The sequence below is a fragment of the Canis lupus genome, chromosome 9 (assembly GCF_003254725.2).
Source record: "Canis lupus dingo isolate Sandy chromosome 9, ASM325472v2, whole genome shotgun sequence".
In the NCBI taxonomy this organism is placed as follows: domain Eukaryota; kingdom Metazoa; phylum Chordata; class Mammalia; order Carnivora; family Canidae; genus Canis; species Canis lupus.
The window spans coordinates 15104376-15118743 of NC_064251.1; the positions used below are offsets into that span (position 1 = coordinate 15104376).

General features: G+C 56.7%; 1 protein-coding gene across 5 annotated transcripts; it reads left to right on the forward strand.

Moving 5' to 3' along the window:
- Positions 1–559: 559 nt before the first annotated feature.
- Positions 560–13209, forward strand: LOC112652944 (transmembrane ascorbate-dependent reductase CYB561). 5 transcript variants are annotated; one of them, XM_035720708.2, is made up of 7 exons: positions 5003–5138; positions 5953–6081; positions 8640–8856; positions 9807–9905; positions 10182–10285; positions 10762–10919; positions 11154–13209. In XM_035720708.2, exons 3-7 carry the CDS (start codon positions 8652–8654, stop codon positions 11344–11346), a joined length of 759 nt encoding a protein of 252 aa, XP_035576601.1. In that variant the 5' UTR covers positions 5003–5138; positions 5953–6081; positions 8640–8651; the 3' UTR covers positions 11347–13209. The 5 variants fall into 5 exon arrangements, with proteins under 5 accessions (XP_025292434.1, XP_025292435.1, XP_035576601.1 ...); XM_025436649.3 differs by lacking the exons at positions 5003–5138; positions 5953–6081 and adding an exon at positions 560–688; XM_025436650.3 differs by lacking the exons at positions 5003–5138; positions 5953–6081 and adding an exon at positions 570–688 and having other exon boundaries at positions 8643–8856.
- The last annotated feature ends 1159 nt before the right edge of the window (positions 13210–14368 follow it).

A 14368-nucleotide genomic window follows, 5' to 3' on the forward strand; every position in this document is an offset into this window, starting at 1 on the left:
TGCGCCCAGGCCCGGGCCGTGTGTGACACCTAGTGGCCACCTGAGCGCGGGGCGGGGCGCGGGGAAGGGGAGGAAGCGGGGAGGAGGAGGGCGTGGAAGGAATCAGGAAGCGCGGAGCCCAGGCCGAGGCCCGGCGGCGGCTCTCCCGGCGGCAGCCCCTCCCCTCGGCGCCGGGCTCCGTCCCCGTCCCGGGTCCGGTTCCCGGTTCCCGCCCCCCTCCCCCGCAGCGCCCGCGGCCTCCGCGTCAGGCCTGGGCAAGAGGTCCCCACACGTGGGCCGCAGCCCCCTGCACCCCTGCACGCGGCCCGGGTCGCGAGCCCCGGATCTCGAAGGTTACCCGAGCTCGGGTCCAGAAGGCCGGGGTCGCGGTGGGCGCGCTGCGGCCCCCGGGGCGCGGCGTCAAGGTTTGGGCCCGGGCAGCGCAGGGCCGCGTCCCGAGCGCCGCGCACTAGCGGGGGCACTTCCGGCGCCCTGGGCGTGACCCGCGCCGCCCCGCCCCACGCCGCCCCCGCGGCCGCCGCCCGTCGTCATGGCGACGCCGTAGCTTCCGCGCCGGGGGCGGGGGGCGGGGTGCGGGCGGCGGGCGGAACCGGCCGAGCGGCCGGGGCGCGGCGCGGGGAGCTCGCCGGCCGGGGCGCCGTGTGGTGCTGCGCGGCGGGGACCAGCTCCGGGCCCGGCGCCCGGCCAGGTAGGCGCCCGGCGGGTGGGTGCGAGCCGAGCCCCCGCGCGAAGCCGGGGCGGCGCCCAGGTGTGCGGCAGCGGGACGCCCCCCCACCCCCCGCAGGCTCCGGCCTCCGCGCCCCCCGCACCTCACCTGCTCCCAGCCCCCCGGAGCCGGTCGGGACCGGCGAGAGCGGGCCGTGCGCCCCGCGGGAGCTGTCGGCCTCCGCGCCACTGCGGAAGTTAGGTCGGAGCGCCAGGTGACCTCACCTGTTCTAGAAACTCGGGAGGGCAGACGTGGACCCGCCAGCGTTTGCTACGACTGTTATGTTGACACCTGAAACCGAGACCCGCCGGACTGCTTTGCTGGTTCTCTCCTGAGCCTCGCCTCTCTTCCTTTGGGGTTGAAAAGTATCTAGCTGGGAGCACCTAGTTCTGGAACCTCCGCAGCTTCCTGTGTGAGGGGAGGAGTGTCTCGTTTGGGAAACCCTGGCTCGCCGGCTCGGCCCTGCGGGGCCCTGAGCTGTGAGTACAGGGGTGCAGAACTGAGCGGAGGGAGGGGCCCGCTGCTGCCCTTGACACCCAGGTGATGGCAGGGCCACCCCCCCCCCACGCCTGCTCTTTCCCCCAGGGCGTCACAGGGAGAGGGATCCCTCTGGACCCTACCCCCAGCCTTTCTCTTTGAGATTGTCCCTCTCCTCTCATTATCCCTAACTTGCCAGTCTTTCAGGGATTTCTAAGTCTCATTAAATGAAGCTCCATCTCAGGACATCTGGATTCTTTAACTCTGTTTTTATACCAAATGAAGAAATCCCACCTTCTCACAGGTACCTTGATTTCTCTTGTGAAATTGGATTTGAGGCAGAAAAATACAGAACGAAAACTTGTAAATGCCAAGGTGAGACCCACAGAGAGAAAGGGTGCGGCAACCTCCCCCCACCTCCGTGCGGGAGGAGGCAGCCGGAAGCCGGGAGGTGGAGCCACCCCTGCCTGCCCCACCTTGCCCTGGCCCTGGCCCTGGCCACCTTTTCTTGGCTGGCAGAGCTTGGCTTCTCTAATATGGAGTGGCACAGCAACACCAGAAGGCATGGGTGAAGGAATCCGCCCCAGATCCAGGGTGGGGGACGGGAGCAGATAGAAGAGGAGTGTGGATTTATGAGAGGTGGTAGGGCTGTCTGCTGCCATCTGGCTCTCTGTGGCCCCAAACCTCTTATGTTAACAACTTTGGTTGTGCAACTCTTCCCAAAGTTTTGTTTTTATTAGATTGTTATCTGAATGCCAACCATGTGACGGGCACTTTGCTAGGCACCAGTACATATTTATCCCACTTAATTTTTGCTGGGCCAGTGAGTAAATCAGGTGAGACTCAATATCCCCTATGTTGTGGATGAGGAAGCAGGCTCAGGGAGGGGACTTGGCTTGTCCAGGAGCACAGAGTCATAAACAGTGGGACTGGCTTTAACATCACATCTGCTTGACCAGAGCTGCATTCATGGGTCCTAGGCACTTTTGCCTTGCTGGGACCCTTCTTCCATTAAAAATAGTAACAGGGATCCCTGGGTGGCGCAGTGGTTTGGCGCCTGCCTTTGGCCCAGGGCGCGATCCTGGAGACCCGGGATCGAGTCCCACGTCGGGCTCCCGGTGCATGGAGCCTGCTTCTCCCTCTGCCTGTGTCTCTGCCTCTCTCTCTCTCTCTCTCTGTGTGACTATCATAAATTAAAAAAAAAAAAAATAGTAACAGTAAAACAAACACCCTATATTTTACAACTGTGTTGGTATAAAGACAAATGTAATCCAAGCTGGATTAAAAATTAGAACGTTTTCTTCAATGCTAAATTTGTTTTTCCTCCTGACTTTGGTAGAAATCATAACATTTTTTTGTGGGTCCCTACAAGTTTTGGGAGCCCTGGCACCAAGCCCGCTGTACTTAATGGAGAACCAGGCCCAGTGTCTAACTTCAAGCTTTGCTTTCTTCCTGCAGGCTAATTGGAGCTCTGCCTGACAGCTCAACCTTCATTTTGCCTTCTCTTCCATCACATTCTAGGACATTCTAGGGCAATTGAGTTGTTCCCTCCTCCCCCACTCACTCATCAAGAAAAGCTCTAACCTCCGTCCCCAATATAATCTTCTCTAACCCAATTAGAACCCTGCTGTGGACAAGGAGGGCTGTGGCCAGGCCAGGCTGCCAGCCTCCAGGCTCTAGGACACAGTCAATGTCTGGTCCCCATAATGAGATTAGGCCTCGTGGCCTTTTAATGGAACTGTGGGCTGGGGGAGAAACAGTGATTCTCAGCACGTTCAGGCCCTGCGGGTAGCTCCTGTCCCTGTTTGATTGCATTAAGTGGAACCTGACTGCAAGTGTGTGGGAGGGGAGGGGGTGACTGTCTCAGCCCAAAGTTCCAGAAGCTGCCAGAACTGTCACCCCCATCCTGTGCTCTGACAGCAAGGAGGGTGGCTGGGTAGGGGACTATTAGGGCCTCCTCTGCTTCCAAGACTCGGGTCTGTGAGGCAGAGGAGGCCTTTGGGGTGGAGAGTGGCTGCTTCCAGGCCTGATGCTGCTGCCCATGCTTCTGCTTTGGGAACAAAGGAGGTGTAAGGACTGCCAGCATTCTGGAGGGACAGCCCAATTGGGAAGGAAGAGAGAGTCTTGTCACTGTCTGGATGAACCCAAGAGCATGATTCCAAGGCATCTGCTTAGTAGGGAGTGACTCTCAACTGACTTCAAGGTTTGCACATGTTCGATCTGTTTTGTGGGCAGGTCAGATTCCAGCCAGAGTCCCTGTAATGTGCTCTCTCTCCAGCATTGGAAGCAGGCCTTCCTTTGCACAAAGAGAGGTTGCCAATGATGTTGAATGGAATAAGGAATGGGGGAATGCCATTGTTGAAGGAATCTTTCTGCTCATGTTCTGTAAACCACTGAACACTCACTACTTCATCTTTTTTGTGAATCTGGATTTTTCCCCCTTGGAGCTTATTGACTATGAGGTCACCTGTAGGCAAGGCACAGGCCTGCCTGAGGCAGGATGGTCTTGCTTGGTGTGAGCTTTGAGCATCCCTCTTACTTGGACTTAAATCACCTTCACATTGGGAGGGGGAGTGGGGGAGACAGCTTGGGCCTCTGAAGTTCCACAGGTTAATCTTTATGGCTTTCTCCTGGATGCCTAGTTCCCCAGACAGATGGGGCAGGAGCGCTGCCTTTGGAGCCTCTGTGAAAAGCTCACTGATCAGTTGGTTCAGCCTCCTGCGTCCCCTTCTCTCTCTCTCTTTTTAAAAATATTTTATTTAATTTTTCATGAGAGACACAGAAAGAGGCAGAGACACAGGCAGAGGGAGAAGCAGGCTCCATGCAGGGAGCCTGATGTGGGACTTGATCCTGGGAGTTCGGGATCACGCCCTGAGCCGAAGACAGACACTCAACCACTGAGCCATCCAGGTGTCCCATCCCCTTCTCTCTTAACTACCGGTTTCCGTCCTGCCTCTTTTTCCCCCAGGAGAGCCCACAGGGGACACCAGTACTTGATGGGCTTAAACTGCCTTAGGAGCCTGGTTTCCTGAGGGGTGAGGGACATGGGAGGACTGGCATGGGACAGGGAGGGACCCATTGGAGCTCTGCTTCAGAGTGATCATCTTTGGCAAATGCCTATTCAGATACATCCTTGATTGACTTCAGTATTTGGAAAGCAAGACAGCCCACCCTGGATGCGGGGCAAAGCCACACCCCTGCCAGACAACTACTGCTGGGGTTGCGCCACTTCAATGTATAAAAGTAGGGGGACACAGTCTTCAGTGTGTATGGTGGAAAGGGCCATTGGAGCCTGAGTTGAACTCGTGGCTTGAATTCCTGCTACTCTTTAAAAAAAAAATCTTGTGTCTGCTCTGTAACTTGTCTGCAAGCTCCTTGAAGGCAGGGATCATGGCTTATCCAGTATCTGGCGTATTGCCAGCATACAAAGGGTGCTTCATGAACAAATCATTGAGCAGCTATTTGCGGCTGATAATTTGGGGCATGTCATCTATCCTCTTTAAGCCCCCATTTCCTCACCCATTAAACTGAGCCAGTACTCCTGTTACCACAGTGGTATCGCGAAGGTTACAGGAGAGAATGCCGAGTATGGAGTCGGGGCTTGCAGGCAGCCCGCCGTGAGGCCCCTGTCCTCCCAACACACGCAGGCAGGCCTCTCCACTTCAGCAGGTGGGGTGCAAAGAGCACGAGGGGCCTGACTTCCTGGGGGCACTCAGGGTGTGAATTTACAGTGCAGAACGTTCAAGCCCCCCATTTAGTCCTTTCACTACTCCAATGTGTGTTTTCTTTTCAGGACCACCAACCACTCCTCCAGTTCTCAGAGGACACCGACCAGGTGTTCTGCAAGTGAACTCAGTCCTGACGCTGTTTATCTGGAGACAGCGTCAGATCTCACAGGTTATGGGCTCAGTCCCACAAGACTGCCCCCCACTAAAGATGCCAGTTGCACATCCAGGTTGGCACCAGTGCTTCTGACCCACCTGCTGTAGATAGGAAGTTCCCATGGCCCTCTCCTCAGGTTCAGCTAATTTGCTAGAGCAGCTCACAGAACTCAGTGAAGCATTTTACTTATTAGATTTATTATAAAAAGATATGACTTAGGACCCGCCAGATGAAGAGGAGCGGAGGGGAGGGTGAGGTCTGGAAGGGTCCTGAGTGCAGGAGCTTCTATCCCCGGGGACTGGGGGAGCTGTCTTTCCCTAGAAGCTCCTTTTGGATTTTAATGGAGGCTTGGTTGCTTAGAGGTGGTTGATTAGATCATTGGCCATTGGTGATTGAACTCAAATCTCCAGCACCTCTCTCCTGGGGGGGGGGTAGTTGATGGGTGGAACTAAGGATTCTAGGCTTCAGTCACGTGGTTGGTTCCCCTGGCAACCAGCCCCCATCCCCAGGTTATCTAAAGGCTCAGTAACTTAACAAAAGACTGCTTTATGGCCTTCTTAGGAAATTCCAAGGGTTTTAGGAGCTCCATCTTATATACTTCTTGTAAGTCACAACCCACAGCTCTGAGGAGAACCTTGCTCTGATCTCTGCCTGTCTCAGTAGGAGGCTGGCTGGCCTAGCCGCAGAGTGGCTCTGAGATCCAAGAGCTCCCACTGCTGTCCTTGGTTATTCTGTGTGGCAGGTGGACCCGCGGCAGAGCACGTTCCTTCTGCTCTTTCTAATTCGGAGCTAATCAGGTTCCGACCGCGCCCCAGGGCTATATGAATCTAATAAAGGGGAGGAGGGCGGAGAACAAGTGACCCGAGGACAGCATCTGTTCCTGTTAGAGTCTGTGCAAGGGAATAGATCCTGAGGAGGCCCTAGAGGAGCAGGACGCATCCCGGCCTGGCACCAGCTCACAGGGCCCGTGAGCAGAGAGGCACAGGCGAGCCTAACGGGGGGCAGGACGCCACCGGGTAAGTCAGCTGCAGGCCAGTCTCGGAGGGGCAGAGGTGAGCGAAATGCCCATTTCAGGTTGTGGGCAGATGGATGGAGGGGAGGGTGAGTGGAGGAGGTGGAGGAGGGGCGAGTGGTGGGGAGCAGGGAGGCGCGGGGAGTGTGAGGCAGAGGGTGTTGTGAGGGCTGGGAAGTGGGAAGCGAGGGTATCCTCTGAGTGTGTTTGGTGAGAAAACCCGTGGCCACAGATGGAAAGGGAGTCAGCATCATGTTACAGGATTGGCTTTTCACCAGCAGGTAGCGGCCCTTTCATGCAGGGTAGGGCCTCAGGATTGGGGATCTGGCTTGTCCCTGGCAGGTCTGGCATGTTGAAGGGGGTACAGAGATTGGGGTAGAAGCTCCATGCCCTGGCTGGGGTGGTGGTGATGAAGAGGGTCAGGAGGGAAGTGATGGCGGGGTGGGGGGGGGGAGGAGGGGGGGAATCCCCTCGGACTCCTTGACCTGTCTCCACTGACATTTGCACAGTTGTCAGGGCCAGGCCCAGGAAGGAGCCACACTGGTCACCTGCCTGGTCAGGAGGGGACTTGGTAGCAATGGGTAGGTGAGTTGACTTTGAATGTGCTGAGTTTGAAGTGTTTGTGGGATGTAGGTAGAGAACACAGTGGGTAGTTAGAAACAGGGTTTGTATTTGGGGAAGAGATTGGAACCGGGCCTAGATTTACCTGTGAAAGGTGACAGATACAGAGACAAGAGTTTCAGAAATGAGGGTTCATAGTCTGCCAGGCCTTCTGGAGACAGATGTGCCTCCCTGCCATGGGAGTGTGTTCGGAAGATGATTTGATAAAATGTCAAAAAAGTAAAAGAGAATGTAGGCTTGCTGCAGGGTTCCGTTTCTCCGGTTAGGAATTAGACACACGTGCAGAGATGGCCACATAGTATGGTTCATTTAGCGAAAAACTGGAAGCTAGCTAAATGTTGAACAACAGGGATCGGGCCTTGGTTACAGCATGGAACAGCAGTACAGAAGAATCCTGTGATGTCATGCAAACGATGGCGTAGGTGGATATTGGACATGAAAAGATACGCATGACCTACTGGGAAGTTAAACAGGTCATACCGATTCTGTTTCTATAAAATACTGTATGTGTTTCTAGAAAAAAGGGATGTAAGGACACATGTGAAAATACTAATTACTTGGAATTTTTACCTTTTTTTGCTAATCTGCATTTTACTGTAGGTAGTGTGTATTAGTAACACTCCCCACTGCCCCTGCCTTTTTTTCATGGTGAAGTTGCCAACACTTGTCGGGTATGGCAGAGAGAACCGGGAGGTAAAAGGAGTCCCTCCCCGCCGCCCACCAACCAGACACGAGTTCTTGTGCGGCAAGGGGTAGAGAGCGAGCTCCCGCTGGCTGTTAGCGGGGCCCAGAAGCCTGTTGGGCCACGGCTCTGCTCAGCTGTCCTCCTCTGGGATGTTCCCAGTGCTTCTAGGAGAGGCCGGGACGCTGGGGAGGGGAGAGCACCTTTCTGTGGGCACAGGATGCCCAGCACCAGGGTGAGGGGGGTGGAAGTCATCTTCGTTCGTTCGTGCCCCAGTGCCTCTGCCTCCTGGGCGTAGGGGCCAGGGCTGGGCTCTGGGTCAGGAGAACCCACTGGCTCTGGGTGAAGAGCTGGCACGAGGGCCATCCTGACCCTGGGGGAGGCGAACATGGGGGGGACTGCACAGAGGAGCCAGGAAACAGGCTCACCGCACACACACACAGCGCCCTGAGCAGGGCTTTCCCACCTCCCTGAACTGCCTTTGTCCTTCGCAGGGGACCAGACCCCCTGCTTCCTGCCCCGACAGCATTGCGGGGAGTGAAGTGAAACGCAGGAAACATGCCAGGAGCCCTGAGTGGCCGGTTGTTGGCCCTTGTAGGTTTCTGGTGCCTTTAGGTTTGGAGAGCTCACCTGAGCCGTGCAGCCCTAAGGGGGGGCAGCAGGGGGAGCAGGCTGCTTGGCTGCTCCTGTTCCCCACTCCTGCAGGCCTGCAGGCAAGCGGGTCACAGCACATCTCTCCTGCAAGCACCTGCTGTGGGGGCCGAGCCCAGGCCCACAGGGAGGGCAGGGATTATCTCAGGCTGCAGCAGGCATGCTGGCTGTGGGGGGCTGGGGTGGGGGGTCGGCTTTCTCCTCCCTGGATGTACTCATGACACCCCCCCCCCCCCCCCGCCGCCCTGACAGACCCTGGTCCTTCAAGGGGTTTTCTCACTTCTCTGTACCTCATTTGTGAAGCCCCCCTGAGAAGACCCAGGGCCTCGTCAAACAATATAAAGCCCAGGTGCAGGGCCCCCTGCCCCCCCCCCGAATTTGGAGGGCCTTCACTTGCACCCTCATTGCATCTCACAGCCAGGCATCTGGCCTGTCTCTGGGGGAAGTGGGGCACCCCTGCCCAGCCACCCTTGAGACTGGAGATACCGAGCTTTAGCGTGGGGCGGCCCTGGGGGCAGGTGGGAGGAGGGGGCTGCCCATTGGCCTCAGAGGCCAGGGGTGTGCCTGTGGGGTGCCAGCTGCTCTGAGCTCTCCTGTCTCTCCTGCAGCAGCTGTTCAGCATGGAGAGCCGGGCCGGCGTGGCGGCCACCCCCGGAGCGCTGCCTTACTACGTGGCGCTCTCCCAGCTGCTGGGCCTGACGGTGGTGGCCATGACCGGTGCGTGGCTCGGCCTGTACAGGGGCGGCATCGCCTGGGAGGGCGCCCTGCAGTTTAACGTACATCCGCTCTGCATGGTTATAGGCCTGATCTTCCTGCAGGGAGATGGTGAGTCCCGCTGCCTGCACTTCTGGAGCCGCTCCTGGGGGAGGCCGTTTGCAGACATCGCTCAGCCCTGAGGTCTCCTGTAATTGGGCACATTTCAGATTCCAGAAAAGACATGAAGGAAGCTAGCTTGGAGCCTGGGGATCCCAGGCATCCAAATCCAGGGGCTTGGGGTTGGTGGGTAGCAACTCCTTTCCTACTTACCCTGGCTCTTTCGACAAGGAGCGTCCAAGGGTGTGCGCGCTGCTTAGAGCAGGCAGCCCAGGGGCTGGGCCTTGAGCTGAAATTGGGAGAAAGAGGGTGACTGTGTGTGTGTGCATGTTGGGGGGATACTGGCTGTGGCCAAACTAAAGCTCTCTGGGGTGGGAGTGAGGCCATGTTTAGCTCCCACCCTGCCTTCTGTGGCCTTCTCTGGTAACAAGAAATCCAAAGCTGGATCTATTTGACCCATTCTTCCTAGAGGAGGTCCTGGTGACAGCCCCTCCTTCAGCAGCAGAATCCTCAGAGGCATTCCCCATGCCGCCTGGCCCTGTCCCGCTCAGCCGAATGAGGGGGTTAGCTTGGGAACCAGGGGCCCCCCAACTAGGGAGCCTGCTTGCTACAGGTAGTTAATGTCTGCTCAGGCTTCCATACTGGACTATTTGAGAATCATCATAGCTAAGAGGTGACCTCAGAAGCTTGGTGGGCCCTCATTGTGACCGCATGATGAACTTACAACACAGCCTGGAGTACACAGGACACTTGACCAGGAAGTGGAGGTGGCGGCTGGGGGAGTGCTAAGGCACACGGACCAGACCCGAGGGCCCCTGCTGGGCCCCTGCTGGGCCCCTGCTGGGCTCCCGGGAGCCTTGTTTAATGTGACAAGCCCTTAATTTAGATCGCCCTTCCTAGCCAAGGCATGTCTCCTTGGTGCCAGCAGCACGCAGGCCTGACGTTCCTTTTCTCCCCATAAGCCCTGCTGGTTTACCGTGTCTTCAGGAATGAGGCCAAACGCACAACCAAAGTCTTGCACGGGCTGCTGCATGTCCTCGCGCTCATCATCGCCCTCGTGGGTGAGTTCCGGGGCACGGCTTTTCCTTTCCTCTCCCTCTGGTTCTGACCTGGGGGAAGAGGCTGCGGGACAGGTCTGGTCTCTCTTCCAGGTCTGCTGTAGCCCCCTCCCCATCCCCTTCCCCCTGCTGGCGTCCCCTGCCGGGACACTGGGTGCTGGCAGCCATCAAGCTGGGACCAGATCCCAGAAGTCCCAGCTAGTGGGGTTTCCCTTGGGTCACCTCACCCGCTCCCCGCCCCACAGCCCTGTCCTCACATGGCCCCTTACTGTGCTCCAGGCTTGGTGGCGGTGTTCGACTACCACCGGCAGAAGGGCTACGCTGACCTGTACAGCCTGCACAGCTGGTGTGGCATCCTCGTGTTTGTCCTCTACTTCATGCAGGTGAGTCCTTCAGCCCCACAACGATGCGATGCGGGGAGGCCGGTGCGGGGACATGAGTGCCACCAGGGGGCCCATTTTCCAAGGCATGTGCCTGAAAGTGAAAAAGGTGCTTTAGCACAGTTGGATGCTGCTTTCAGATTCTGAGATGGGTGCCAAAGCCAGGATCACAGGTGAGGGGGCCTCAGACCCAGGTGCCTTCCAGCTGACCCCGCGCACGTGTTTGGCCTCTGGCCCAGGCTGCCGAGCAAGCGTACAGGCCCGGTGAACTGAGAGCAGGCCTGGAGCGCCCTGCCGGGGCCAGGACCTTTCCTGTGGGTGCTTACTGCTTCCTCACCCTTGCTCCCGGGACTGAGGAAGCCAAGTGGGTGGATGGAGGACTTCCCAGACAGCGTGTGGACACGACTTACCCGGGGTGGCCTCGGGGTGGCTGGGCGGGGGGCCAGCTCAGTCCCCAGCACCACCGCCTTTCCTTGCAGTGGCTCGTGGGCTTCAGCTTCTTCCTGTTCCCTGGAGCTTCGTTCTCGCTGCGGAGCCGCTACCGCCCCCAGCACGTCTTCTTTGGCGCCACCATCTTCGTCCTGTCTTTGGGCACAGCCCTGCTGGGCCTGAAGGAGGCGCTGCTTTTTAAACTTGGGTGAGTGTCCTGTGTCTCCAGGGCCAGCAGAGATGGAGCCCTGCCCTCTGCTTCCCCAGACCTCTGCCTTCTGGGCCAGCTCTTGGTGGACTTAGTGGAGTGGTGGTTCTCCTCTCTGGGGGGCCCGGGGAGGCCGGGTGGGAACACCCTCCATCTTTCTGTCCTGGGTGCAAATGGCATTGGGCCTGACAGTGACCCTTTGGGTGGCTTCTCCCTTCTGCCCTAACCCTGCAGGGCCAAGTACAGCACGTTTGAGGCTGAGGGTGTCCTGGCCAACGTGCTGGGCTTGCTGCTGGCCAGCTTTGGTGTGACTGTGCTCTACATTTTGACTCGCGCTGACTGGAAGCGGCCACCCCAGGCGGAAGAACAGGCTCTCTCCATGGACTTCAAGACACTGACGGAAGGCGACAGCCCCAGCTCCCAGTGATGGCCTGCCCTTGCCCCACCACAGGGAGGGCCTGGCTGGGGCTGGCCTCCTCAGTTCTGGGGGTTTGGATAGGCTTCTTTCCCACGCCCCGTCGAGGCTGCCCATAGGACCAGCGGTTCCTGGGGAGGGCTCGGCAGGGTGGGTAGGGAGTGTGGGGGCTGCTTTCCTGGGAACTTTGAGGTCTGACTTCTGGGGTGAAGGACTTGGCTTCCTCTGCTTTCCCTCCTTGCTGCTGCTTTAGAGTCCTGTCAGTCATCCACCAACCCCTGCCCCTGTGTCACCATCACCCGCCCCCCCCCCCAAATCGAGAAGCTCTGGGTAGGGTTTTGGGTGGTCAGTCCTGATTACAAAAGCACAGATCCCTAAAGGCGTAGAGTGGCTCTCCTCTTGAAGCAGCGGATGCTGGGCCGCGTCCAGGGGCTGCAAAGAGCACAAAGCTGTGGGAGAAACTGGACCTTAGTGACAGGCCTGGCGAGGCCAAGACTTGCTTTGTGTAACACTGAATGCAAAGCAGGAGTCTCGCTAGTCTGAATAACACGTGGTGAGAATGGGTCTAAGCTTTGGCAGCCGAGCAAGTGATATTATGTATAAAATATGTTGGTGTTCAGGGCAGGGTTCCCCCGGAGAGGGGAGGGACGGGCCCCTGGGAAGCTGTGGAGATGTGGCTTTGGCCCCGTCTGCGCTTTGCCTTCCCTTTCTTCAGTCCTCAGCCCCGGGACGACTCTACTGGGAGGGGGATGGGCCACAGGTCTGAGACAAACTGTACTTGGCGCTGAGGGCGACAGGGGAGGGCGGAGATGGCCCCCTGGGTGGTGGGTGGGCTGTCCTGCAGCTACTCCCGCAGGGTCCCCACCCTCACCAGCTGGCTTAGGCGCTGCTCTGGCTCTGCCCTGAGGCCAAGGGCACGGATCTTTTTTTTTTTTTTTTTAAACAGAAGGCTGCTGCTGTAGTCTTATTCCCGCTCAGCGGGGAAGGCAAGGCTGCCTGCTCGTGTTCTGGAGGAAAGCCTCATCCCTTTACCTGGGCCCATTTTGCAGGAAGTTGGGGACTGAGTTGGAATCGGGTTAATCCCCCAGCTGCATAAGCAGGCTGTGCTGCCTCCTGAGTCACTCTTTGGCTTCAGTCTCGAAGTAACAGTAACGTGATTAGAGCATTGACCTTGTGCTTCTTGGACTTGGTGAATGCTCTCTTCTTGTTTTCCGGGCTTTGAGGAACATGACCCAGTTTGAGACAGACACAGTTTACTGACATGAAGAAATGAATGAGATTTCCAAACCTGACTACTGTTCCTTTGACAGTTGCCTTTTTCTCACTCAGTGCTGCCTTAGAGAATGGGGCTGGCCTCCTCCAATCCTCCAATTCTCAGATTTCTAACTCTCGACTTTGGCCTTGGGCCCTGCCTCCGGCTGCTGCCACTTCTCTGAGCAGGTGGCTGGGGTCCGGAGCTCCCCCCCTCCCCCGCAGGGCTGCCCAGTCCCCTCTGAGCCTCTCCCCACCTCCCCCACCTCCGCTGCAGCTTGCCTGGACAGACTGGGTGTTCGCCTGGTTACACCGTGCTCTCTGCCAGGGCCTGGCTCACGCTGTATAGCCAGATAGTTACACGTGGAGAAACGCCCCCTTGGACGAACTACCAAAGTACAATTGTGTGTCTCCCTTGCCAGATGCCACATAGAGAAACGGAACCTTAGATTTGTAGTCAAAATCTGTAAACTGGCCGGCTTGCCGAAGCGTATGTTGGATGATTCAGGAAGCCCCCTGCAAGCTGATGCATGGTGGTTTATTTTACTTTGCCTGTGGCCAGTCTTCTGTGAAGTACAATGTAGCATTGGTGTAACAGATGATTCAATAAATGTCTACAGCAGATCTCTGACTTGTCTTCATTTGCTGTGACAAAAAAAGAGAGGCCTGTGCTTCTAGTGGAGTCAGATACATGAAGTTAGTCTTACTAGGCTCAACAGAAATTGAACGTCCCCCCGCTGGGCACAGAAGGTAAAGTGATTAAAGATATCTGTCATGGCACAGGCTCTGAAATGGCCCAGGGGCTGTTCAGTGTCTGACCCCAGTGTGGGAGGCACTCCCTTAGGGTTAGAGAAACCCTTTCCTCAGCCCAGAGAGAGTGGCCTGGAGGGTGCACCCCGATAAGGGCCTTGGCAAGAAGTTCTCCCCAGTATTCTGTTCACTTTTTACTTTTTGAAAATCTGTCTCTTAATTCCTTAAGAAGAGGAGCAAAGCTTTGAGAACAAGCTGAGATTCCACTTGAGAACAATCCCTAAGGCTCAGGCAGGAGGTGTGTTTATGGTGATCTCACGACAGGATGCTCTGTGTGCTCCAGAAAAGCATCATCACTTAAAATACTATTTAAAGGAATCCTATAGCAAGTCCTCTGGTAAGTAATCCTTGGGTAACATGAATCCTTCCTGACATTTATTTTATTCTCTGTCCTTTAAAAAAGATTTTATTTATTCATGAGAGACAGAGAGAGAGAGGCAGAGACATAGGCAGAGAGAGAAGCAGCCTCCCTGCGGGGAGCCCAATGCAGGACTTGATCCCAGGACCCTGGGATCATGACCTGAGCCAAGGCAGCGGCTCAACCATTGAGCCACCCAAGTGCCTCCTATTCTCCATATTTTTGAGAGGTCTTTGCTTTCTGCATCCATGTTCTTTCTCCTGAATGAAGCTTCTGCCTGAACCTTCATTGGCTTAAAAGCTTGCAAAGCACACGACTTCATATGTGTCACAAGCCGCTGGCTCAGTCAAGGTCACAGCTGGCTCTCAGAATGAGGACAGAATCACCTTGACCCTGTTAGCGTCCCATCTCACTTCCGACTCTTGTGCTTGCCTCTGCATCAAGGGTCTCCTAAGTTTGTAAATATTCAAAAGATCCCAGCCATGAAAGTGGTGCCTCTTCTCCCTGCAGATGGACCTCTTGCCTCCTTTACCTGCTCAGGATGCCCCTCACCTTAACTGGGTTTGGAACCCCTTGAGGTCTCAAAGTTTTCAAACCAGGAGGTTTTCTATGAAC